The sequence below is a fragment of the Peromyscus leucopus genome, chromosome X, assembly GCF_004664715.2.
Source record: "Peromyscus leucopus breed LL Stock chromosome X, UCI_PerLeu_2.1, whole genome shotgun sequence".
In the NCBI taxonomy this organism is placed as follows: Eukaryota; Metazoa; Chordata; class Mammalia; order Rodentia; family Cricetidae; genus Peromyscus; species Peromyscus leucopus.
Window position 1 is genome coordinate 30,206,486 of NC_051083.1, and position 26,413 is coordinate 30,232,898.

The 26,413-nt window shown below is 36.3% G+C and overlaps 1 protein-coding gene across 10 annotated transcripts; it reads right to left on the reverse strand.

Moving 5' to 3' along the window:
• Positions 1-240: 240 nt before the first annotated feature.
• On the reverse strand, positions 241-25,991 carry Ap1s2 (adaptor related protein complex 1 subunit sigma 2). Of its 10 annotated transcripts, none has more exons than XR_003736429.2 (7): positions 25,737-25,936; positions 23,459-23,637; positions 17,876-17,984; positions 16,420-16,557; positions 13,117-13,211; positions 2,332-2,340; positions 241-1,521 (listed from the first exon to the last, which is right to left on the reverse strand). XR_003736429.2 is itself a non-coding variant. In XM_037199408.1 (7 exons), the coding sequence occupies exons 2-6, from the start codon at positions 23,635-23,637 to the stop codon at positions 6,728-6,730; spliced, it is 519 nt and encodes a 172-aa protein (XP_037055303.1). In that variant the 5' UTR covers positions 25,737-25,942; the 3' UTR covers positions 4,121-5,627; positions 6,682-6,727. The 10 variants fall into 10 exon arrangements, 7 of the variants coding, with proteins under 7 accessions (XP_028743583.1, XP_037055305.1, XP_028743585.1 ...); XM_037199408.1 differs by lacking the exons at positions 241-1,521; positions 2,332-2,340; positions 13,117-13,211 and adding exons at positions 4,121-5,627; positions 6,682-6,771; positions 10,909-10,957 and having other exon boundaries at positions 25,737-25,942; XR_005090047.1 differs by lacking the exon at positions 2,332-2,340 and having other exon boundaries at positions 241-580.
• Positions 25,992-26,413: the final 422 nt, after the last annotated feature.

The window sequence follows — 26,413 nt, forward strand, 5'->3', positions numbered from 1 at the left end:
AATGTGTTGTAAGTTCTTGATAGCATAGAATTTATGCGATTTTTTTTAAATGAGCTTGATGTACATGAAAATTCCTCGACTCTTGTCATTTTTGTGTGTGTTTGCAACCACCATGACATTCCAGTGCAGGGGGTGGGGTGTCAGATGGAGAGGGATTGTCAACACTGTATTGAAAAAGAAAGAACCCTTCAACAGCTTTCCCTAGTTTGACAAAACTTTTGGAAAGAGAGAAAAGTACACCACAGTGTTTGTAGAACATTTATTACCATTAATTGGTGATGTGATAAGACAGTGTTCAGGTGGCTTGAAAGTTGTTCACAATCACAGCAAAGCTTACTCCAGCCTAGCATATACAAGGGAAAGTAGAAATCAGGGAGATGTGTTCAGGTACATGACAGTATGTATAAAAGTGATGCCGAGCATTTATATAGCTTGAAAAAATATAGAGCCAACTAATGCCATTGTACTTCACTAAATTCTTACTTTGCTGTACGAAAGGTATCTGAAATTTCCGTAAGACTTCCGATGACTAGGCAATAACGTGGAAGGGAAGGGAGCTGCTGTCAAGTTTGTAGCATTTCTAATTGGAAGGAAGCAACAGGGAAGCAAAAATAAATTTGGCTTTAACAAGTACCCCAGAAGGAACATTCATGCTCTAGATAATGACTTTATGTAACACTTTGTGAACAGAGCAACATACTGTTATGAAGAATACCTAGTAATTAACGGTTCTACTTTAATTTGGGGCATTGAAAACAAGTAACTACATGATTATGACCACTAAAACTTTACCTCAGGAGTCAAATGTTCCTTGGCCTTAAAAATTATGTGCTCAAGATTAGGAAAGTCTGTCTTCCTTGTCCCGCTCATTCAGAATACATAATGAATTTTAGTGTAAAACAGCATCATTCTAAGTTAGTCCTCCAAAAGTATCTATTCCCTTTGTTATAATGTGTGATGTATCCAGTAAGGGTCTTTGGTATAAATTTGGTTGCCTAAATTTTCAATAAACTTTCATTTGATCTGTGATGTGTCAATTTCCTTTATTCTTATATATACTGAAATACTACTCTAGTCTTTGGTTTCATCAAACCAGGTTTCACATAATTTAACTTTCCTTTTTCAAGTCCAGTAGTAAATGTATTTTGCCAGATTGTTGGATATATATGAATATAGACGTATCATTTCTATATATGCACATAATTATGAGGCTGACCTTTAAACTTTAAAATGTCCAGAAATAGTATGTTACTTTTTCTACATCTTTCTAATTCATATTTATGTCTCTTAATTTATCATTTGATTAACCAAAGTTCCCTTAAAAAAAAATGGGTAGGCCTGAATGAAGCAGCTTAGCAAAACAGTAATACTGACAAGACATCATCTTAAACCATTAGCTAACATGGACATGAGAGGCAGTGACCATCTACAGTGTGTGAAATGCCACAAGAAGTCATCAGCAAGGGAGGACAGTTATGTCAGTCCAATTTCTTCAAGAACACTACGTGGGGTTTCAGCTTCCTGTGGAGGAAAAATGTGAGACTCTGGTAAGCAGATACAGCTCCCAAGAGGGTCTTAAGACTATGAAAAGCTCACACGAAGGGCATGCTCATTAGAGAAGAAAGGCGGCAGTGCAGGGTCATAGGAGCAATCTACTAGTGACAGCCAGTGGGTTTCAAAGATTGGTGCCTAAAACCCAGAAGAATGTTTCCAGCAGTTACTAAATACCTAAGTAGTGACCAGTGTGCTGGGCACCATCAATTGCTATAACACAAAAAGCAAGCCCATTGTAAACTGACTAGCAATGTATGAAACTATACACAGAAAATATTATCTAAAACAGTAAAGTTCAAAATGTCTTCCAAATAAAACGCCTGGTCCTGGTCCCCACAAGTTCTAGCGAGGCATCTAACACTTTCAATGTTTTGTCTTGTCACAGCTTAACTAGAAAAATGTTTGGTGTAGTTTTTCCTTAACTGTCCACTGCAATGCTTTAGAAACAGCCACCTTCCCAGACCTCCCTTGGGTATCCATTGGCACTGGTGGAGGTGACATACAGAAGAAACAAACTATGGAACAAAAAGCGTTTTCATCTCAATAGAAAAAGGAATATTTGTTTTCAGTGTCAAAGCCAAATCAGCCAAATCTAAAAGAGATATTTTAAAATTTTCCAAACTGCCCAATTTTGTACACTATAGAAGTTTAAAAAAAAAAAAAGGACCATATAGGTCAGCAATTAACTATTACTAGCAATTTTGGAATTAAAAAGCAACATTGTTATTTTAATAGATGAAAACATTGTGAGAATTTGTTATCCAATAATAAACTTACTTTTGCATCCTAATCACGAGACAGCACAAAACAAGGAAAAGAAAAATTATTATATTACATCAGGAATCCTTAGAATGGTAGGAAATGCACTAAATAGTGTAATCTTAAATGACTTAAAATCTGTTGTTTCCATATTTGGAAAACAAAAATAGTAGTACTTACCTTCATATGTTGAGATGAGTTTAAGGCTCAATGCCTGATTTAAAGAAAGTGCTTAAAAATATTAGCTGATAGTGAAATCTAAATGAAGGGATTTAGCATTTAGTACTAAATACTTTAGCCAAAAAAGTTCATAGAATGCCTGTTAGTATGCTTGTCTAGTAATGAAAAATGGGTGGAAATCAGCTTTAGTGAAAAAGGGCGTTTTTCCAAAAGGTAATATAATCTATGAAGTACACTTTCCTCCCATCTGAACTGCAATCTTACCAGGTTACAGATCTAAGATGGAGAAAAGAAAAAGGTAAACATTGTCACAAGAATATAATCCCCTAAATAGGAATGTGGGAAACTGTATGGCAGCATCAAAAAGTCCAGTTTTGTTTTTTAATGGCAGAGTGAAAAAAAAAAAAAGGCTTGCTAAAAATTGAGAGACTAAAGGCCTATGAACCATCCAATATAAAATTTCTTTGGAATCTAATTTAACAAATTGTAAGAAGGTATTTATTCCCTCTGATAATTAGGAAAAGCTGAGCCAGGCACAAGACAAAATTAGTTACTGTCCATTTTGTTTGGTGTGGCACTGATCTGTTAGGAATACATACTGGAGCATTAAAGATGACATGACAGTTTGTCTAGGACACAAGTGGGTATGAAGTTGATAACTGTTGATGTTGAGTGATGTATAAATGAGTGCTCTGTATGGGATTCTGGTTTTGTCTAGATGTTTCATGATAGTTTTTTAAAGACAGTCTAACAACAATAGTGATAGATGCCCATCTCTTCTGCTTAAAAATGTTTGGCTTTCTTTAACCATTAAATACACGGAGAGTGATATCTGAATCACTAAACTATTTCATACTCTAGGCTCAGAAATGGTTAAAATGGTGAATTCTGTATTTAAAACATTACTTGGAAAAATGAAAATATAAAATGTTATTTTATCAAAAAGGATGAAGAAAAGTCATTTACATGAGACAAAGTGCATGTGAATTTAAAGGTTATTTCCATATAATATTATTTTTAAACTTCATTTAAACTTTAATATGTTAAAGGATCCCTACACTGAATTCTACACAGTTTATATTCTCGGCCTATCTAGATAAAAATGGCCCATAACTATTCCCTGGATGATCAGATTTCTCCAGGGTGCTCACTGCCTGTGGTCTGAAGAGAATCATGTTGCTTTCTGGATTTGCATTATTTAAAATATATGTCCTTTCTAAAAGGCCTAATTTACACATTTTATGCCTTTAAGACTGGATAAGTTGAATGTTTGTACAAACTGTTTATAATACAAAATGTAATTTTTACAAGTTCACACTGAAATTGTAGCTCAAAATTATTTAGGGAAATGATTAAAATAGAATGGTTGTTACCAGGGCCTTCCTTCAGTGAGAGAGAAATGGGAAGTGGTTGGCTGATGAGTTATGTAATTTCACTTCTGCAAGATGAAAAAGTTCTGGAGATCTGTTGTACAATATGAATATACTTAGCACTACTATAGGCTCAGAAATGGTTAAAATGGTGAATTCTATGTTATTTTTTAAATCACAATTTAAAAAATTACCTGGAAAAATGATAATATAAAATGTTATTTTATCAAAAAGGATGGAGAAAAAAGTCATTCACATGAGACAAAGTACATGCAATACTTTATTTTAGACATGCAAGAAAAGCTCTTTCAGAATCTGCTAATTTAAAGCAAGCAGCTGTATACAGATACCCCCCCTCAAAAAAAAGCGCAACATTTTGTTACAGCTCAGCACACAGCATCCAAAACAAACAGGCATGAGACAATGCATATTTATGCAACATTAAAATCAGATGAACAACATGTAGGGTGGGAGGATGGAAAAAATGGAAATGAAAGACCAATGTTTTGTGATGCTTCAGATGGTAATGGAGATAGTTGATCTATATACAGCTGCCTAATACTACGTTTCCTAAAACATTTCCATAGATCTTTCAGTGAGAAACTGGTTTGGGTATTTTTTGGCATATTTACTTTTTGTCTTTTGAGACAAGGACTCCCTCAGTAGCATAGTAATTCATCTCCTGCCTCAGCCTCCCAAGTGCTAGGATGACAGTCATGCCCTACCATGCCTCTGAAGTTATTGTTTAATGACAATTTACTTAAGCTCTAAATTCCCTAAATATAAACAATGAGTTATCTGGTACTTTTTATAATAAAATATGCTAAATGTTTTTAAAAGCATACTTATATAAAATTAATATTAAAAGCTTTTAGTATTTCAAAATATACAACCATAGTTAACACAGCACTGAGTGTTTAGAAGGCTTAATATATTAATTAGGAAGCCATTAACTAATAAATAAAAATGTTTGGATACTGAAAATGAATATCAAAATTGTCTTATTATGTAAATAGGCTCAGTATTACTACTTCAAACGAGTTAGCGAGCAACAGACGTTTCAGGAGACTTTGTGACAGCTTTGTGATGGTCAGAGGGACTGTTTGACACTGCATACATGCGGCTCAATCAATATTGGCACTACAAAATTTCTTGAAAAGTCAATGTTTGAACCTTAGGTCTTCTATAATTATAAATGATTTTTCTTTCTTATATTGCTTCAACATATACTTTTATGTGATACAGTTGAACATACTAGCTCATATAGACTGTAAGATAATCTTAGTGTTAAATAAAGCTTGGTTTTCTTCAACACACAATGGACTAAATACTGTGGTGCTGCTAACTTTGCCTGAGTTCATAACTATTTTCTTTGGTAAACATTTGTGATTGCCCAGCCTTTCTGTTATACTCTCATAAGATTAATCACAGATGGTTTACTAACAATAACTTGTATGTGTTTAGGATATTAATCAAAATATTCACAAGCCATTTTTGTCAAGAAGAAAACAGTAGTAGACAGAAATAAACTATTTATCAATATCATATACAGAATGAAAATAGAATTAGGAATGTGCACAGAAAAATACAATCATAAAGGTACTAGCTCTAAGATGCTTTTTATCTTTTTACAGGAGAATTAGTCACCAAGCTGAGGACATTTTCTTTCATAAGTATATCAGTTCTCTATTTCCTCTGTGAAATTCTGCATAGTCGATGAGCAGTCACTTAGTACACAGGGACATTAAAATATTCATGGCGTGGCTACAAAAGAAATGCATATATTCTTACACACAGTATACAAGCTGATGGAGACACAATCAAATTTTTAGATTGTTTAGTTTACAGTAAAGTTATCTAAAGCATCAGGTTTGCTTTTGTTCTTTGGTTTTTGGCTGAACATTTACATTCTTAAAAAAATGCCCAGTTCAGATTTATCTTTTTCAAGTTCATGGTATGTAACAGTAAACAAGATGACCTACATTCTACAGAATCCTAAAGCACTGTATTTACTACCAAGCTGAAAAGATTGCCAGTTTCTTCAGTCAATCTATTAGCGGCAAGTTCAGTTACAGTACTTCCCTTTTCACTTGTGTGTTACATTCATTCGGGTCCTATCCCAGTAAGGAGAGACTCCAGAGAAAAAGCTCCCCCAACAACAACAAGTTAAAAATAGTCACTATATGGTATTATTAAGTACCTAGGAAAGCTTTTAATTGTTGACTTAGCTAAAACAAATGTGACTTTGAGGCTAAAGATTAGTTTTTTTTAAGTCCTCAAAATTATTCTAAGGAATTCCCCAAGTTTGTTAAATGTCTATGCCTACAAATACATCTAACATGTTAGATGTTCTCACATCAAAAAGTGACAAAATAACCCGAGGTAGGGTCTTGAGTGGACCTTCCAGCATCCCAGATGATTTTAAAGTTGGAACTCTAAAGTATTAGGCTATAAAAGCTGCCCCTTTCCCATTTAGAATAGTGTAATGATAAGCAAGTAAAGTAATATTAGTTACAAATGCCTAATGCTTCATTTCCATATAAAAGTGTTCATTCTCACAGGGAAAGTTTAATTCTGTATTAACAGCGTTACTGATTTACTGTACTTAGAAATTCTTTGTCAGTGACTCTCAGCAGTAAATCAATAATCCCAATTATGGGTTATTATAGGGGAAAATTTCCTACAAAGAATCAATTTAATGAAATAATAGGGGCTATCCATTGGGATTTAAATGCAATTAACTTTCCAAATAATGCCAAAATACAAATAATAAACTTGACAAAATTAAAATTAAAACTGAATTCATATAGCCTACTACATTTTGATGCATGTCTGTACTCCAGCTTGTATTCTAGTACGCTTTCTTATACCCAATGATACTCTTGCTGTGAAACATATTCTCTGTTTTCTGGAGAGAGAACAAGAAAAGTTTAAGTCTCAAATAACCTTATATTTCAATACCAGTTGCCTTTATGTTATAGTTTTTTAACTTTTTGATTTCTCAACTTGATATCATGTCATATGAAAACCAACCATGAAAAAGTTTATGCCTATTGAAGGAGAAAGGTGGTTTTCCAACAGGGCTGAATATAATAAATTAAAATAAAATAATAAAATAAAAAATATAATAAAATACAGTCATCCCTTCCCAGAGAAGACTTACAAGTACAAAAATTTTATATGAACAATTTTGAAATGTGGCCACCCCAGGCATTACCATCACTTTTTAACTAACAGGTATTTTTACTAACCTATGGAAAGCAAAATGGTTGATAATAAGCCAAACTATTCTTTAATGCCAAGGGTCCATATTACTATACTAAAACAATAAATTAGTACCCATCAATTGTCAAGAATATTTTCCATAGAAAGAAACCCCTCTTCATTGGAAAAGCATCCTTCAAAAAATAGCCTCTAAAATGCACAAAAATAAATGGTGGTGGTGGTGGTGGTGGTGGTGGTGGTGGTGGTGGTGGTGGTGTGTGTGTGTGTGTGTGTGTGTGTGTATTAAATGGTATATTTTAACCACTTTTAGGATACTAGGACATGTCTGGTTCAGACTGTTAACACATGAAGAAGTTCTGCTAGAGATAAATGCCTTAGTGACTACTTAACATTTAAAGCTGTGTTTTTAAGTAAAAGATTTAACTATGTCTGTAATTGACCAAGATTTTTTTCTCTCATATGCAAAGGATGTATAGTAAGTTCAACATAAACTTCAGTATTCTGGACCCTCATACTACCAGTACATTTTCTGAGTTTAAAAAAAAATATGTAAGAACTAGGGGAGGTAATGGTAAAAGCCCATCTTGGCATACAAGAGACCCTGCACAGCTAGGTCTACTATTTTGTTCTTCCCATGGGCACCTTTGGAAACAGTCATATCTATAACCCAGTAAACTGAATTTATAAATATACTAAAATGCCAGTGATTTAAATTAAGTAGAAGTAAAGGCTAGAATAATACTGAAAAAAAAATGTAATACAGTTACATTATACAAATATAAACCACTAATTTTCCTTAGTGCAGATTCTTTGTCAAGATCTATTTTTCTGAAGAACAATTACAAATGCACTATTTTCAACTTGAAATGGGCTTTCACTTTTGAGTGGTCCCTTTGTTCAGCACTAATTTTTCTTTATTGAATCTGTTGCCATGCCCCATGCTTTGTTAGTTCCTCTTCTCCCCAGTCCCCAATGGTTCTCTAGATTTTCAAGTCCAAGAAAATAAGAACTTTCTCAATTTTGCTCATCTAGCTCATGAGGAAAAAAGATCCCCAGCTTTACTCCATGAGTAAAGGAGACGTTTCTTGTCTGTCCCTACCCCCTTTCAGTACACTCCTTCCTAGTACACGTGCTTTTTCAACTTTCCTCTGCACTAAGAATAATTTCATTCTCAGGCTACAAAAAGGACTAGATGTAGTGTGGCAAGTTTAAGATATCAAACAGAGCAGACAAGAATCAATTTAGATCTGTTTTCAAAACCACCTGTCTTCTTAAGAAAAGACAAACCCTACTACCATGAAATTTCCTAGATATTCATTCACCATGCTAAGCTTCTGGCATGGCTCTTATGTAAAACTAACTGGAAAGCTTATACACTCCTAAACTAGCAATTGCATTGGCTTAACTGCTGTTGAACTGAGAGATGCTTTAGTAAGCTAATGGTGTTAGATATTCAAGACTGAATGGCTACTCTCCTGATTCTACTTCAATGTAGTAAAAGAGAAAATAATTTATATTTAATGAAAAGCAAATATAAGAAAGTGTGATTTCAAGTTTATCACCTTACTGAAATTTTTAAACACCATACTCTCTGTGTTACAAAATTGTATATTTTGTCTCATGTTTTATAAACAATGGTCCTTTTTATTGACCCTAACTGAATTCTGTGGCAAAGCATGCAAACTTCTTATGCTCAACATTGAAAGTCTATTCTTTGAGTTTAAGCTCCAAAGGGTCACACAATATGGCAAACTCACTAAGATCTATTTTGGGTAATGAATTTTAAAAATAGAAGGATTGAAAACAGTTCATGAAGCACCTTTTAGATGACAGGGCTCATGGTATAGTTCTATTTTATAAAATTTGTAAATTAATAAGAACATCTACTGATTTTCTTTTTGTGGAAATGCATTTCTAATTATTTCTATTATTTTAATTATATGTAGGCATGTGTCTCTGCATATGGGTATGTACATGAGTGCAAGTGCCTGCAGAGGCCAGAGGTCTCAGCTTCCCCTGGAGCTGGAATGACAGACAGTTGTGAGCCACCTGATGTGTGTGTGTGTGTGTGTGTGTGTGTGTGTGTGTGTGTGTGTGTGTGTGTATTGGGGACTGAACCCAGGGCCTCTGGATGAACAACAGCAAGTGCTCTTAAGCACTGAGCCATCTCTCCAGCCTTCTATTGATTTTCTTTAACATTAAGTTAGTAATGAGTAGCAAGAGCTTTATGGCTACTCCAGATGGTTAGTGTATCACATGGACAAAAGCTGAAAGTGCTTTACCCTGTGCTGACCCTTTATTTTAGCAAATTCTACTCAGGTTTTTACCATCTGTGTGTGGAGAAACAATGTGAATTCTCAAACAGCAGCATTCTTCCACCAAAAAATGTATAATATTAACTACATGCCCATTTTCCTCTTCTGAAAAATGGAGTGAAGAGCTTTATAATAAATAGTCACTATCCTTGATCATTTATCATTTCATATATCTTTAGTATCTTTCCACATCATTACACAGAAATTTAGTCTTATTTATTTTTACAGTTATGTTAGCAATTGTAGGTATGACTGTGTTGTAATTTTCTTCACTTGTTTCCCACTAATGGACATTTGGGTAAATTCCAGGGGCTAAATATTATGCTAAGCCTATATGTCTTGGTGCATATACATACATACATACATACATACATACATATACATACACACACACACACATATACATTTCTCAGTTGGATAAAATTCTTAGATGTGCAACTAATGGGACAGAAAGTTTCATCATGAAATAGATACCACAAAACCATTCCTTCAAAATGAAACACAAGTTTAAGTGTTTACAAGCAGTAACAATAATATCTCTTATTGCTGCAAGAAGGAAAAATTTCAAAAAGGTTAGGTGGTATTTTAAGGTATTTTAACTTGTATTCCCTTAGTAAAGACTGTTTTTGTTTTTTTCATCCCCAACTTAGTCATGTCCTCTGCTCTTTCCTACTGGGCTACTCATCTATGTCTATTGTTTTTTCCTTCAAAATAAGTGGAGTAACTTTTTTATTACATCTTATAAATGCTACTCCAAAACTTGTTAACTATAAGATCCTAAGGACAAATTACTTTCTCTGGCATCTAATTATGCTTTTTAAATAAAACGACAGAAAGTTAGCTTAGACTTATTCTAGTGTAGCTGTATTTGTCTTCAAATACCCTAAATTTAACCAGTTTTCTAGAAAATGGTTTCTTAGAGTCAGAACTTCAAACAAACTCTTCAAGACTAACAGTGTAAGAACAAAAAGTCTATCTATAAGAAAAGGAAGTCTGTTTATGTAAATCTAGTCACTTTATTCTTCCTTTAAGAAATGATCACATCCTAAAGTGGATGAGGAAATCGGCAGAAAATTCAATAGTGTTCTGCCTGCCTGCAGGGTAGATTCAATCTTGTTTCCACAGAAAAACTCAATTACCTTAATAGAAATGAACAGAGGTAGTTGTTGTTCAGGAAATTCGATTATTCAGTGACATCCCATAAGCTTTTCTGTGGCTTAGGTTCTAAAGGCACCCATAGATTATCTCCCTAGTCGCTAGTTATCAGGCAAAGGTAATTTGTTTGTATCAATCACAGGGGTGGTTTTTTTTATAGCCATTTATGTGTTCTTTAGCATATGTTTTTCTTCACAATTTTAAAGTTTTTTCTACTCATTTGCATTTCTGACTAAGTTTCAACCATTATATATACTGAATACTACATATACTATTGAAAAGATGTAACCATTTATAAATGAAAATGAAATTTTTAGTTCAAGGTATTAAATTATGTCAGGGTTTCTCACCTTGAAAACAACTGACTTTTGGGGCTGGATAATTCTTTGGTGGGTGTGCCTGGGCAGAATAAATAAGATATTTAGCAGTGTCCTTGGTCTCTTCTTAGTAGATGCCAGTCATAATACACAACAAGGAATTTGTCTGGGCATGCATAGCCCAATGTATCCTGGAAGTGCACGAATGCCCCACCTCATTCCCAGGAGAATCAATGAGTTAATCTAATTGGCTCTGCTTGGTGGGTAAGAATATATTCTAGTGTGTTGGCCTGTATTTATTAATTTTTCTACTCTGAGAATTAATTTTTTAAGCACAGAGGAACAAAACAAATTATAATGTCAGCAGGGGAATAACTCAAACCTAAAATTTTCATCAAGTACTGTTTAATGAAAAAAATTACCATTGACCACTTGGAATATGCTTTTAGTAGGTCCTAACCCTAGGATCATGAAATCAATTATTAAGAATAGCATTAAAAAAAGAAAAATAGAATAGAATATAAAACTTGAGGGAACAAAGCAAGAAATGAGACTACTCAATAATTTTTGTACTTTATATGCATTATGATATAACATTGCATTTACTATTATGGGTTTTAGTGAAAAAAATCATTCCAAGATCAACTTTGCAATAATTGGCTATTTAAATTACTCCAGCTTTTAATGATTAGGAAAAGCCAAGTAGAGCCAGGGATACAGGTTTACAGTGACAGAGGGCTTGCCTAGCGTGGGGACTACCAGGAGTTCTCGCCCCAGGCACTGCAGAAACAAACGAGAAACCAAGAGCTGCTTCACCATGAGTTAGAAAAGAAACAACAAGGTGTGGGGGCGGGGGGTGGGTTCAAAATTACAAAGAACAAACAAAAACACTGACTAAAACTCCATAGAACAAAATGATTCCAACCCAGAAAGCAGACACCAATGCCACTAGTCATACTGGATGGCACTAAAAGTAAAGCTAAAGGAGACTGATTCTGCCTTGTGTATCTGTCCGCTTCTAGACTGTCTATTTTAAGCAGCAATAAAACCTCCTTTCTCCAGAATCTGTTCTAGAAGACCCTGAAACTGCATTTAAAACACTCTTGCATTAAGAACTATAGCCTTAACTTTTAATGTAATTAAAGAAACAGTTTAAGCCTAAAAGTTATATAACATGAAAGAATGGTAATTACAAAAGAATTACAGGGGTTTTTTGCTTCTTAAAGCAAATCGGAAAAAAATTTATAACAACGTGTTGTGCTGTTAAATGACATTGTATATATTTGAAAAGATCTATGCTTTTAAAACAATTTTAGATATTCTTGAGTCTCACTACATGCCTAAATATTAATTAGCAAAGTTTAATTTTTTTGAAAAACTTAAATCTTCATAATGTTATAAGATTATGTTATAAGTTATAAGAATTACTTCACAAAATAATTATTTGCTTAATATTATTATAAAAATAATAATAAAAACCTCATTTTTTTTTTTTTTTTGGTTTTTCGAGACAGGGTTTCTCTGTGTAGCTTTGCGCCTTTCCTGGATCTCACTTGGTAGTCCAGGCTGGCCTCGAACTCACAGAGATCCACCTGGCTCTGCCTTCTGAGTGCTGGGATTAAAGGCGTGCGCCACCACCACCCGGCAAAACCTCATTTCTTTAAAGAAATCACTTTTCTCTCAAGATTCTTACCTTTCCATTTTATGCAGTCCCACAGATTAATGATTACTTTCACAAAGACATAGCATACTATTAAGATATTTCATGCAGGCCTCAGCACTAAAACAAATCAATTTTAGCAGCAGTAATTCTTCATAGACTACTGCTTTCTAGACGAGACAGACAAACATCTGCAAATCCAGTCAATCTATTCATAAAGTGGATCATCTTCAAGTAGAAGCAAATTCATGAGTACAGTGCTTGCTTTTGGCACCTCACTTTTCCATTTCATTGATTACTTTAGTGAGAAACAATACCAACAGCAAACAAAGCTCAAAAGAAAAAATTCCCCAGAGATTTCAAAATGATGCTGTTAGTATAAAAAAGAAAGATCGACACATCTCAAAGCGCTGATCAACACCATCATGCATCTACCTCTAGGGTTATAACAAGCCCAATGCCTAACATTTAACTATTTGATCTTCACAGATCAAGCAAAGACTTGAAATCATCTCACGTGCAACAGTCTCTGCATAGTGCCATTTTATCCATGCCACAAAAATGGTAAATTTGGTAGTTACCAATAAATAAGTTGGGGATCAAAGGAACTAAAGTCTTAGACTGCTCTTTATCATAAGATATCCTCAGACAAACCTCCCCATTCTTCATTCTGGCTCTATAAAATTAAGGAGCAGAGAAAAACTGGTAAGTGCCTGACTTCACAGGGAAAAAAAGCCATACTATTATTTCCTTTGTCATTATCAATATATGTGTTTATAAAATAAATTCAACTACATGATACCTCACCTTGCCACCCAAAAACTAGGTATGTGGGGAGAGAAATGTGCTAAGCATTATAAAGAATATAATTTCATTAATCTTAGCATGTCATATCTTAATTTAAAAATCAACTTTAGTACCAGTGGCATGTTGAGATGACATGTTTTAAATTCTAACAGTCAAATATCGAAAATTGGATAATGGGTCAATTTCTGGGCTTACTCACCCAAAGCTAATTATGAATTCATACAACCAAAAGGTATAAATACAGAATTTGTCTACAAATGTCAAATATGAAAAATATACCATTAAATCACAATGTTTACTAATGTTTTGGCAGTTATTCAGATATACATTTGTTTTGTTCTTATTACTAACTGTAGCATAACAGCAGAAAATCTACTTTAACCACTGACATCTGCTCTGCTTGCCCATAAAATGAAAGACTACCTACATTACATATTTAAATAAGCTGGGCAAAAGCAAAATTTTAACAAATTTTCTGAATAGAAGTAAGAATAGAAATTTATATTATTATATATATTCTATAAGAATAGAAATACATATTTCACAAATTATAAAAAGATCTAAAATCAAAATTATTCTAATTTGTATATACTATTCAGCCAACAGATAAAGTTCATTGTTAATTCAAAATTATCTTTAGTGCTTAAAACAGTCCCAATAAAGATTTTGACACCAAATAGAAAAGTTATAATACATGAAAAATTACATTTCAATTGGATTTTTAGTTCCTTTACTGCAAATTTTAGGATACATTTAGCTAAAATAGCTATCCTTAAACAATTTTAGAAACAAAATCACTTGAGGACACTGACAAAGTGACTACTATATTTCAAACTCTAAGACCTACAAAGCTATTAGAGACCTAGGCATTTTGCTAAATCTTAACAAGGAGACTTTGGAGAAAACACTGTCTCTAAATCTAACTACTGATAATGACAATAGTGAACATACTCAGGCCTAAGAAGTTTCTATTTCTTAGTAGTATTCTATAGCACATACTGCTATAATAATGCTTTGTATCCTTTCATAGAGTAAATACACACTATCAAGTAAACATGATATTGTTGTCTGATTATAAAGCATAGAGCAATTTTTTAGCATCATTTAAAAAGCAACTCAGGAACAAGAAGATTATCAGTGCCCTAGGAACACATTAAAAGGAAAAACTGAGCTTTAATATCTTTAAAGATGTCTTAAAAACAACAAAAAATTAACCAGAAAGTGGTGAAAAACAGAAGAAACACCAAGTTCTGATACAAGAGATTATAGTTCTGTAAGAAACATTATTAAGACAAGACACAAATATGAGGAATTTCCAACTCTTAATGTTGGGGCCTATCTTTTGGTTAGTTTTATTTTTTGTTTTTGGCAGGGCCTCAGGTTGCCCAGGCTTCCTTTGAAACTTAACTTTGTAGCCCAGACCTTGAACTGATTCTTCTGTTTCCACTTCCCAAGTACTAAGAAAATAGGCACATACTACTCTACTTAAGACTGCTGAACTTAGGGCTTCATGCAAGCGAGGGAAACACTCTTCCAACTGAGCTACATCCTCAGATTGACCTAATCGCTTTTTTAATTGTTGTTGTTTCTCTTAAGTTTGATTAGTAAATAACAAAAAGGAGATGCTAATTTTAAAACCAATATTATAACAGTAGGATATACTTTTGGAGTCAGCATACCTGATGTTAAAATTACAAACCTCCAAAATGACATGTTTGCAGTCAATTAATAAAGCACCATGGCAAACTGTGCACACAAGGAAAAGGTCTGTGCTCATTGGACTACCAACAGCAGATGGCATGAGGGCTGTCACTGAAATACTTGAGTTTTGCACTCACCAACCATTTTTCTGATAACTACAACATCATTAAACACACAGTTCATTGTCTCCCATTTAATAGTTGTAGACTTTGATTGATATCAACACAACTTGAAGCAGGCCCTAGAGCTGACTGATACAGAGGATTCACTAGGAGTTCCCCCCACCACAGAGGCCAAAAGTAAAGAAATTTTAACAGAGAATTTGAGTTATTCTCCCCTTAGTCATTCCTTTAAAGCTAGCCATTTCAGAAATACTAAAAATTTTGAGTTTAAAAGTCTATTTTACTAATTAAAACATAATAAATATGTAATAATGAAAGGGTTAAAATAAAATAAGAATACAAATCTACTTTTAACACTTTAGTAAATGAACCCATGGGACATAAATATTCATTTGTGTCATATATATATATATATATACACACACACACACTACACACACTACACACACACACACAAATACATACAGCTATCTTAATAAAAATACCCCATTTTTCTTTACTAAGCCATTTTCTTGGTAAACTTTGTATACTGTAACAACCACAATTAGTTCTAAGCCATAACTGAATTTGGTACCTAAGCATCAACCACACGGTTAGCTCAGGATATTGAAGGCAATCAGGAGGGAAAGGGGTTGGTATGGTTCTGGGATATGGAAGTTAAGAATAGAATAGTTTAGACAGAACATGGTTAGTTATTTCAAAAGAACAAAGAGAAGTACAAATTCATTTTAAGTTAATTTTGTTAACACAAAGCCAGAGGGTTCTAGAAAAAGTGTAATTAGAAAACACTAACATTTGCTTGGCTACATTTGTACTTAATGGACATGAGGTGAAAACATGAAGCAATTTGGAAAGGAAATGCCATAATCTCACAGTCAACTCTTAATTATCCACTCTAATGAAACAGGTGGGCGGTTTTTAAGTAATTCAAAACAAAGGATGAGAAGTTCTCAAATGATAATTATTTTTGGCCAATTGTTCCCCCCTTTAATATATATTTATTCATTTACTTATTTTAATTGAAGTAGTCTGTCCTCTAAATCAGCCTGACTGGCAGGCTATCTCCACAAAGAACCATCCATCCATAGATAACTGAGTTGATGTGACTGACACATATTCCAGTCAAACTGTACATGAACACTACATACCAAGCATGCTTTGAAGTAATTTCTGAAACTTGTAGGAATGATGACTGAGATTTCCCTAGCAAAAGCAAAACATGCTAGTTTCTTTTCAGGAGCCTAAGTAGCTTACCTCCTGCAGGAGATCAGCCTGTTCAATTGCTTTAAGGACATTTTTCTTGGACGTTTCCTGAACTTCTCCTCCCAAAAGAAATTCATCCAAAATAAAATAGGCCTTCTCAAAATTAAAGATGATATCAAGTTCACACACCTGGAAAGCAAAAGCAAAATGAAACCAAACAAAGCCTGTTAAAACTTAAGTCAAAGATGCTTATTCACTACTAGGTAGTGAATAAATCTGATCAGATTGAATTGATCTTAATTTTTTCAAAATAGAAATCTTGCTGATTAAGCGACATTGATTTAAGTAAGCTTAATTTTAAGATTTCAAGTACTTGACAACACAATGCCTACAAGTAAGACCTGGCTCTGCACACTCCCTATGTAGTCAACAATAATTTTCCACTCATAAAAACTGATCTTTAAATACATATTTCTTGAGTAATGTGATTAAACTGCAACAATTCTGAAAGCTATACTTCACACTTACAGAATGCTAGTATCAGCAATAGGACTCTTCTATTTCACTAGTGTGTGTGTGTGTGTGTGTGTGTGTGTGTGTGTGTGTGTGTGTGTGTGTGTGTGTTTGGTGCAAATGGGTGTTGTTCCTCAGAAGCCATCTACCTGGTTTTCAGAGACAGGGTCTCTCACTGGGACCTAGGCCTCATAGACTAGGCTAGGCTGGCTGGTCTGTGAGCTCCAGAGATCTGTCTTCACCCTCCTTGGAATTAAAAGTGAAAGCTAGGGGCTGGAGATATGGTTCAGCAATTAAAAGCACTGTCTGCTCTTCGAGAGGACCAAGGTCCAACTCCTAACAACTACATTATACTTCACAGGTAACCGTATCTCTACTTCCAGAGGATTTGACATCTTTTGGCCTCTGTGGACACCAAGTGTGCAAGTGATGCCACAGACGTGCAGGTTGGCAAAACACCCATACACACAAAATTAAAAAAGCAGCAGCAGCTGCTACAGCAGCTGCAGCAGGAGCCAGCACTGGCTTTTTATGTACACACAGAGATTTACTTCCGGTTCTCACGCTTGGGTGGTAAGCACTTCACCAAGTAAGCTTTCTATCTAGCCCTTCTCTTTTGCTATTTTAAGACTTATTCTCACCATTTTCATTAAATGAGTAGATCTGTGGAGCCAGAGATTCTGAAAATTGACTAGATACACTGACAAGAAATAAGAGTCAGTGCAGGGCAGTGGTGGCACATACCCTTAATCTCAGCACTCAGGAGGCAGAGGCAGGTGCATCCCTGTGAGTTCAAGGTCAGTCTGGTCTATAGAGTGAGTTCCAGGACAGCCAAGGCTACATAGTGAAACCCTGTTTTGAAAAACCAAATAAACAAACATCAAACAAACAAACAAATAAATAAATAATGGTCAGTCCTGTCCTCTCCTCACAGTTAGAATCCCCAAATAGTAAGCTTGTTAGAGACAAGATAAAAACTAAATTTACTACTCACGCTGCCAAAATACTTGTCAAGTAATTCCACGTAACGATGGATTATTTCCAGGGTAATCAGTTCATTGTCCTGGTCCTCAATAGCACAGCAAAAGTATAGACTGGCATATCTGTAATGAATCAGAATCACAGAAAAATGTTACCCCTATAATCATGTTTTCTAAATATATTTTCCATGTCCTATTGTACAAGTCCTCATGCTTATTACAGTTATTCTTCTTTTAAAACAAATTCTTTTTTTTCCTAGATTACAAAAGTAATAAATGTACAAGAGAAATTTTGGAAAACACAGGCAAAAAGAAAAATAACTCAATCATGTCTTTTAGAAGGAGTACTTGATCTTGCTCTTCTTTTCAGGTTGCTCTCTGAGCATTTGAAAATATAATTGAGTCAGTTTTTCTTAAGTTTACTTAATTAGAACAAAATATACAGTGTGATTGATTCCAACTATAAGCAAACGGAGAAAATAAGCTGTTAATATATCCCAACTGAAGGGCTTACTGAGGATATTGTCAATGTTTTAGAACATGTTATTGAAGGATAATGTATACACAGAAGTCTCAAATCTGCAAGCCTTTGGTCTCTCAGAGTAGACATTTCAATGTGTTCCCTCATCCTCAGTAAAAGAAATAGGAAAGGCAAAATAGGGCACCATCTCTAACCTAAGCAAAGAACTTCCTCTTGTTCTCATCATAACCTTATTTTGTTTATCTATTTAAAAAGCAAGACTATTACAACTCTCCACCCTCCCTAATCCATGCTCTTCAACAGCATCTGGAGTGTCTGGTACAAATGATATAGGACAGCGATTCTCAACCTTCCAATACCATACCTCATGTTGTGGTGATCTCTAACCATAAAATTATTTTCATTGCTTCTTCAAAACTGTAATTTTGCTGCTCTTATGAATCGTAATGTAAATATTTTTGGAGAAAGAGGGTTGCCCAAGGCGTTGTGACTCACAGGTTGAGAACCACTGGTATAGGAGATTCTTTGAATTATGAAAACTAAAGATTAAAGGAACTGATATAAAAATGACAAACCAAAAAACAGATAAAAGTTATTTCTATGAACAGAATAACAAATAATTCTATTGAAGAGATTATTAATAGTAAGTTTGGAGTAAGATTCTTTATGTTCAAACTTCTCCCATGCTACTGTTAGGCATTCTAGTATGTATCTCCTTGCTTCTTTATCCATAATACTTCCTCTTTGTATACAAATAAATGATATTTAAATAATAATTAAATAATTGAAGGTCCTAAATTATACCAATCATGAATTTAAAAATGAGCAGGACTAGGTACTAACCAAAAATAGTTTAAAAAGAAAAAAAAAAAAAGAACTCCTCCAATAGTGTTTTAGGTTTTTTTTTTTTTTTTTTTTTGTCATTCTAGAGATCAAATCTAGAATCTCCTATACCAGTCAGTGGTAACTTCAATCCTCTCAATGTTTTACTTCACTAAGAACGGGGAAAAGGCATCAGCTTAAAACAACTATTCCTTCCAGGTGAATAGACAGCTATTAGTGTGATAAGAACCCCTCTTCAGAAAGCTGGGGAAGGAAGGAAGGAAGGAAGGAAGGAAGGAAGGAAGGAAGGAAGGAAGGAAGGAAGAAGGAAGGAGGGAGGAGGGAAGGAGGGAAGGAGGGAAGGAGGGAAGGAGGGAAGGAGGGAAGGAGGGAAGGAGGGAGGAGGGAGGAGGAAGGAGGAAGGAAGGAAGGAAGGAAAGTACAATGGCAGGTACAACTGAGAGACTCCTTCTGAGTGAGGCACTAAGTGGTAGTAAAGGCTTTTGCATATTTTACCATCTTAATCTCACAACAGCCCTACCAAGATAGCATTACTTGCATTTATAGGAGACTCAGGCTTAAGTAACTGGATGAGAACAGAAATTTGACCCTGGAGCCCAAATTTCCTATTAAAAACCACAGCTGTGGAGTGTATTAAAATAATCCTGCACCTGGCTAAAATTAAAATATGCTCAATGCAAATATATTAAGAGCTTTGAAGAAGGGAAAGAGATAAACAATGCCATATAGATTTAGTAAAAGATTACCAAGAGAACCTAGAGTACTCTCTATTTTTAGAATCAAATGGTGCTTTAAAATTCAATATGAGCTCATGTTGTTCTCTTAGTAAAATTAATAATAGACTAGTAAGAAGAGAGGTATGTTTAGTTATTTTTAGTACCATGGATTAGGGCTTACTCTAATTACTGGCACTCAGAACATCTGAAAGTGCCTATTCTTATATTCAAAACACATGACTTCTCTGCAGTCAGCTAAATATCAGCTGACTGTGCGTGAATGTAGCTAAACTATTCTCAATACCCACTGGTATGTCATTAAAATTTCTTTTGTTAGTAAAGAAAATCAATAAGTACCCTTCAACAAATTCTCAAGCTAGTAACATGGGGATGCATTTTAAAATTAATTTCAAAAGACCTAATTCAATTGCCTCTACTATGAAATGTCGCACAAACTAGGCATATAATGTTCTGTCTCTAGTGGATATTCAGGAGCACTTACTTTAAAGATGAGGAAACAAAGGCAATAAATAAATAAATAAATAAATAAAAATATTCAAAGTCATAAAACTAGGTAATGGCCCAGATTTTCAACTATATTACCCTTATAGCCCCACTGCTTCCCCCCACAAAGGGAAAATTGTATGCCAAATGCTCAGGGGTGAAGAATGTGGGCAGGACAAATGAACAAAGACGACACAAAAACACATGCTAAGAGGAGCAGTGAAAGTGCTAGAGCAGAATTTAATAGGAGCTCAGTAGAAATTCTCTGGCTTAAAAGGTCTTCTCTTCCAGCCGGAGCAGGGAAAACACATCACCTGATAATAACAAAATACATGGTTAAGTGGGAAGTAGATGAGGTTTTCAGTATGAAATGGGAGGGAGCCTATAGAAAAACATTATTCATTTTGTCTTTTGTATATGAAACATCTCAATAAAGCTATTTTTATTTTTGTTAAGTCCAAATTTTACTTGAAAAAAAAATTCGATCTAAATATCAGATCAGTTTAGAGTTCTTTTTTATAATTTCTGAAAAAGGTAGCAAGATCAACAGGAACAGGCTGAGTGGCAAGTGTATGAACACCAACCTGCTGTTTCCTTTTTTCCCTCTCAATGGCCCATTCATGGGCTTGTTCTCTTGCTAGGATTTTCCTCCTCCACACGGGGGACTCCTTTCACTATCTAGAAATAAGCTTAAACTTCTCAAGCCTTTTATAAACCCTGTCTAGGATTCCAGAATTCAGGTCTATAGGCAGTTACCACCTCTTCTGTTCTTGGCAAAGCTCTCCCAAGTACTCTATAGATGCTGTTTCAATTTCTCTACCTCTCTGCCTTCACCTCATTATATCAAAAATTCTGTCTCTACTCCACTGACAATGTTCTGACAACAGGCAATGCATGGAATGCTCACGATAAGATTCTAGAGTTCTTCACTTTTACTGTACTTCATGTAACAGCTGACATTAGTGTTCTTACGCTCACATTTCTCTGCTCCTCGACTTTCCTGACCTCAAACCAGTCCTTTGCTTCTTTCTCACTTCGATCTGCAGGCCCCTCTTTAGCCCTTGCACCCGCACCAGAATGCTGGTGATTTAATACTTTCAGTCTGGGTTTCACCCTCAAGTTCTATGCCTATGCCCACCATATCTCATCAAAGAGCCAAGTGAACACATATGGCCATATCAACTTGCCCCCAAATTAACTGAATTCTCTAGCTTACCTTTCATCCCAAAGCCAAACTCTGGAAATGGAGGTGACTCCACTTCCTCTTTCCTTGGCTGCTCTCTCTGTTTCTCAGGGTGACTAAGTCTTCTCAAACTTCCCTAGGTAACCGGTGGTTTCCTTTGCAGCGTCTCAGCTCAGGATCCAATTGTCATGCAGTCCCCCACTGATCCTGCAGGTGCCAGTCTCAGCCCCTTCCACTCCCCCAGCCATGGTTCACTGCAGTCTTTTCAGAAATGCAAATCTAATCTTTCTTTCTTTCCACACCTGTTTAAAGCCATTGCCTTCACGCTTAAGACTTAAGTTGCAGCCCCATGCCCATCTCTAGTATGTGACCTTGAGCCAAGTCACCATTAGAAAATTCTCATCTTTTATAAATTGAAATCTGAATGAACAGTAACTGTATTTTTCAAATGGAAGACCTGTCTCTAGTACAGAAAGCAGAGGCCAATTGAGCCAGGGTACAGGTTTCTTATTTCTGATTCCACAAAAGCAATCATACTTCTACTTGTTTTAGTCAAGATTCTATCCCTGTGTGTGTGTGTATGTGTGATTGTATGTGTGATTGTGTGTGTGTATGTGTGAATGTGTGTGTGTATGTGATTGTGTGTGTGTATGTGTGATTGTGTGTGTATGTGTGAATGTGTGTGTGTATGTGTGATTGTGTGTGTGAGTGTGTGTGTGTGTGTCTGTGTGTGTGTGTGTGTGTGTGTGTGTATTGTTCTAAGGCATCACTCAGCTCTCAAATGCTATTTTTTATGATCTTTCTCAACAAGTACCAAGCCAAACACTGAATAAAAAAAAATCACCCAAACTGATGAAATTCACTATGAAATAACAGTAAGTCTAATGTATTTAAGAATCTTTATGTCCTATAAATGTCATTTCTTCCCCTGCCACCTCCTCCACCACAAAACCCATCCATACTTGGAATGTAGTGAGAGAAAAAAATAGAAGAAAACATTTTTCTTCTGCTTCATTGTGTTCCATACTGTTAGTTCTCTGCACACTCCCCTTACAAGAAAGTGTTTTATATGCAGACATGCTTTTATCTTAAATTCAGTAAATTATTCAAAAGGGGCCAGAAATGGGGAAGAAATAAGAAACATTCCCTCAAAAAACATTCTGTAAAATAAAGATGTAGAGCATTAAAGAAAAAAAAAACTGTGTAAAGAGCTAACCTACAAGTTCTTTTGCAACATCATTTAAAAAAAAAAAAAAACATTTATCCTTGGTAAAATTATCATATCTAAGCACAACTCCTCCACAGCAACAAGTCTATCTCAAATTAATAAATACTAATAGCAAAGAGATCCTGTATATACACAAGTATTTAAACATCTGCATAGTGAAATGGTGTATGTGCCCAGGATCTTTATAAGTAAGATTAATTATAAAAATCAGATAAAAGGAATGCCAAATATCAGTCACTTGATAAATAAATCTTTATAGATTTGTTGAAAGGGTTATCACACTATTATTATCTATACATGTCTGATTTATCGAATTACTTAAAATTTTAAAATACTGACCCTATTAACCCCTATAATGAAATTAATTCATTGAATTTTTTCTAAAATGATGACCAAGCACGAATAATTGTTTGTCTTTAATTATATAATTAATTTTAAAATGATTCCCCTGCTGCTAGCATTTCAGCCTAAGGCAAGCAATCAAAACGGCCGTTACTTTTAAATGGAAAGTTTTCCTTTAAATTTATTTCATTTAAATATTTGTTAATCCTTCTTTATCGACATAAAAGTCTGCAATTTCCTCATCTGAAATAATGTTAATGTTTGACCATATTTCACCTTTCTGATTAAAAAAAATGATACCTTTTATAAACAATCTTCAGATCTCTCCACTCAAGGAAGCTGCACATCTTAGGTTTCCGAGCTAAAACGGTTTGAACAAGTTCTCTTGTGATCTTCTTTTTCTCTTTGTCTGAGAGTGGGACATACCATTTCTGCAGCCGCAGCTTTCCCTGACGACTAAAAAGCAACATAAACTGCATCTGTTAAGAGAAATAAAATCAAGATTACATACAATTACCTAGGATCAACAGTTAAGATCACATGGTTTTCAGAGCTGCTTTGGGGATACAGTAAAGAGCCTGCCAAATGATTAGTAAGCCATCAACATTTCTGTACAGGTTATAATAGCAGGAAATTCTTTTGGAAAGGTCTTCAATATGTAGGTAAGTGTGGAAGAGAGTGTGTGGCAAGAAGAACAGGTGGTAAGCTGGAGTGAAATTTTCAAAGAACAAGAACTCTGATAATTTAAGAAACAATTTTCTACCTGTGCTACACATTCCCTGCTCTACATGCATCAAAAGGAAACTGTAGACAGGAGGCAGTTGATTTAGGTACATTTCTAGGAAAGAGGAGACCTACGATTTTTCACCCTGAGGCCGTTCTAGTTCCAGGCTGAATTTCTTACAGACAGACTGCTTACCACTTAAAGCACTCTCCTCAATTTATGCAAGCATATTTTAAGCAAAACAGAATATTAATCAAAAAGATCTCACAAACAACACATGTTTTTTAACAAAAGCATGATTTTTATGTTTGCGTTTCACTTTTATAAAAATTTCTTATAAATTTTTTTATAAAAATTTCACTTTTATAAAATCCAACACTCAAGAACTGAATTAATGTAATATTACATGAGAGAGAATGCAAGTCTGAAAAGCTTAACCAAAAGTTACTCATATTGAGACACTGCACAGAATATTTAATTAAAAAAACAAAATTTTGAGGCATTTCACAGAATACTTGTTTTAAAACAAAAAATACATTTGAATGTATGCTGGATTCTAGTGTGTTTTATACTGAAGCTAATTTGTATGGATTTACTTAGCATTTGCATGTCTGTTGGTCAGGCTTCGTTTTCTAAGGCAGGTATTTTATAATTCAACTGGTAAAAACGAGCTGTATTGTAAAGCTAATTTGAAGGTAAAATTCGGATAGGTGTTCTTTTTTTAACCCCTTTAAGTTCCTTTAACAGCGACAGTGCAAGTAAGACCCCAAGGCAGATTCTTAATATTCACCACACCACCTTAAATTTGGACACCGGGAAGAGGAATTTACGTAACTAATAGAAAATCAAACTGGCTCTAAATTTCGACAGGAAATTCACTTCGCAATATCCCAAAGGCATCAAGAAAACATCCGGAAATTTATGGCGTAGCCATTTAACTTTAATAAAGTTAAAATTGGCTATTACCCCCACACAACACGCTATATAATTCTTTGATAGCAAAGTGCCGCCCATCTAAGTTCTGAAGACAGAGGTATTCGAAGAGGATGACAAGTAGAGAGAGCATCTACTGGACATTGAACGCAAACCGTTACTAGAACTTGCGGAAGGAAACGATTGGTTTTTCTTAAATCTTGGTGACCAGGAGAGAGGGTTTGCTAACGACAGAAGTGCGCTCTAGGCTATCTGTAGCAGGGTCCAGTATCCGCCCTACCACTTTGTAGGACGAAGAAACCACGCATTTCCCTTAAAACAAATGATGTACTAACATGGGACGAAAGCCATGGCACAAGTATTTCTTTTCCCTCGCTTTGATTTTTGCCGCAAATCGCGGAACAAAAATTTCTCCAGATTGGTATTAAAACAAAAACAAAACAAAAAACAACAATGGGCTCAGCCTTGGAATGGGCTCCGGTCCAGCATCCTAGGGGTCCCGCAGTCTTGGACGCCTCCCCTCCTCCCGGGACGACACTCCATCACTGCCCAAAGCCCGGAGAGGTGACCGGCAAGGAGCGGACCAGAGACAATGGCATCCTCTGGCCCGCCAGGGGCGCCAAGTCCTCGGTTGCCGCCACCCCCGGCCCCTCCCCAAAACGCCCCGCCAAACTTAAGGCGATCGGCGAACCACAGGTGCCTCGGGGTCCCCGCGGAACCCAGGACCGGCCCCAGCATCACTGGCGCGCCGCAGAGTAAAGAGCGGGGCGCCACCGCCGCCAGAAGTGAGTTTCGGGGCGCGACGCCCCGGGAGGACTCGGGGTGGGGTCGTCGGGGCGCTCACGGGGCGGCGGGGGGCGCGCCCGACCATCTCTCCCTCTTCCCATCCCTGCCACCTCAGCGGATCCCCTCGATACTTACGGCGGCCGGGGGCCGCGGACGCGGCGGAGCTTGGCCGGCTGCGGAGACCGAGGCGGCGGCGGCGGCGGCTGAGGGGAAGCCCCCGTCGCCGTGCTGTGGAAGGGAAGCCGTGGTGCCGCGGGGAGGGGACCCGTCTGGCGGAGTGCAGGCTTAGGCGGCGAGGGTAGGGCAAGCCAACAGACCCCGCCCCGGAGGCTGGACGAAGGAGGAGCCTCGGCTGCGGCGAGCGGAGAGGCGGGCCAGAGGACGAGCGCCAAGCTGCCGAAGGGGCCGCCAACCGCCTCTAGTAACAGGACAGTTGCCGGCGACAGCGAGAAAGCTGATTGGTCAAATAGTCACAGGGAGGCGTGGCGGGGGCCGGAAGTATGGCCACGTGACCCGGAAGCGGCTTCGGCTGTGACGAGCGCGCCTGCGTACTTCTCCCCGTGCCGCCGGGACGCGGCCCGCGCGGCTGTCCTGGCTTCGTTGGTGGCGGGAGGATGGGGTTCTGCGGCGCCCTTAGCTGACCCCGTGGTGCAGGCTAAGGATGGTCCGCACTGCAAGGAGCTGACTTCGCGCTCCAATGACTCTCTGGGTCCCCAGAGGGTTGGACGGGGAGGTGTGACAATCGGTGATGATGGTGGGAAGAAAGACAGGAGTGCTGCAACTCTGGGGAAAACAAGTCAGCTCTTTCGTGG

Excerpts from the sequence above, each read along its gene's own strand:
- Ap1s2 (XM_037199408.1), bottom strand. The coding sequence starts at position 23,637 with ATGCAGTTTATGTTGCTTTTTAGTCGTCAGGGAAAGCTGCGGCTGCAG. Across the intron at positions 16,558-17,875 it reads TTGACAAGTATTTTGGCAGC|GTGTGTGAACTTGATATCAT; the intron begins GTGAGTAGTAAA and ends TTTGCTTTCCAG. Across the intron at positions 10,958-16,419 it reads AGGCTGATCTCCTGCAGGAG|GCACACCCACCAAAGAATTA; the intron begins GTAAGCTACTTA and ends TATTCTGCCCAG.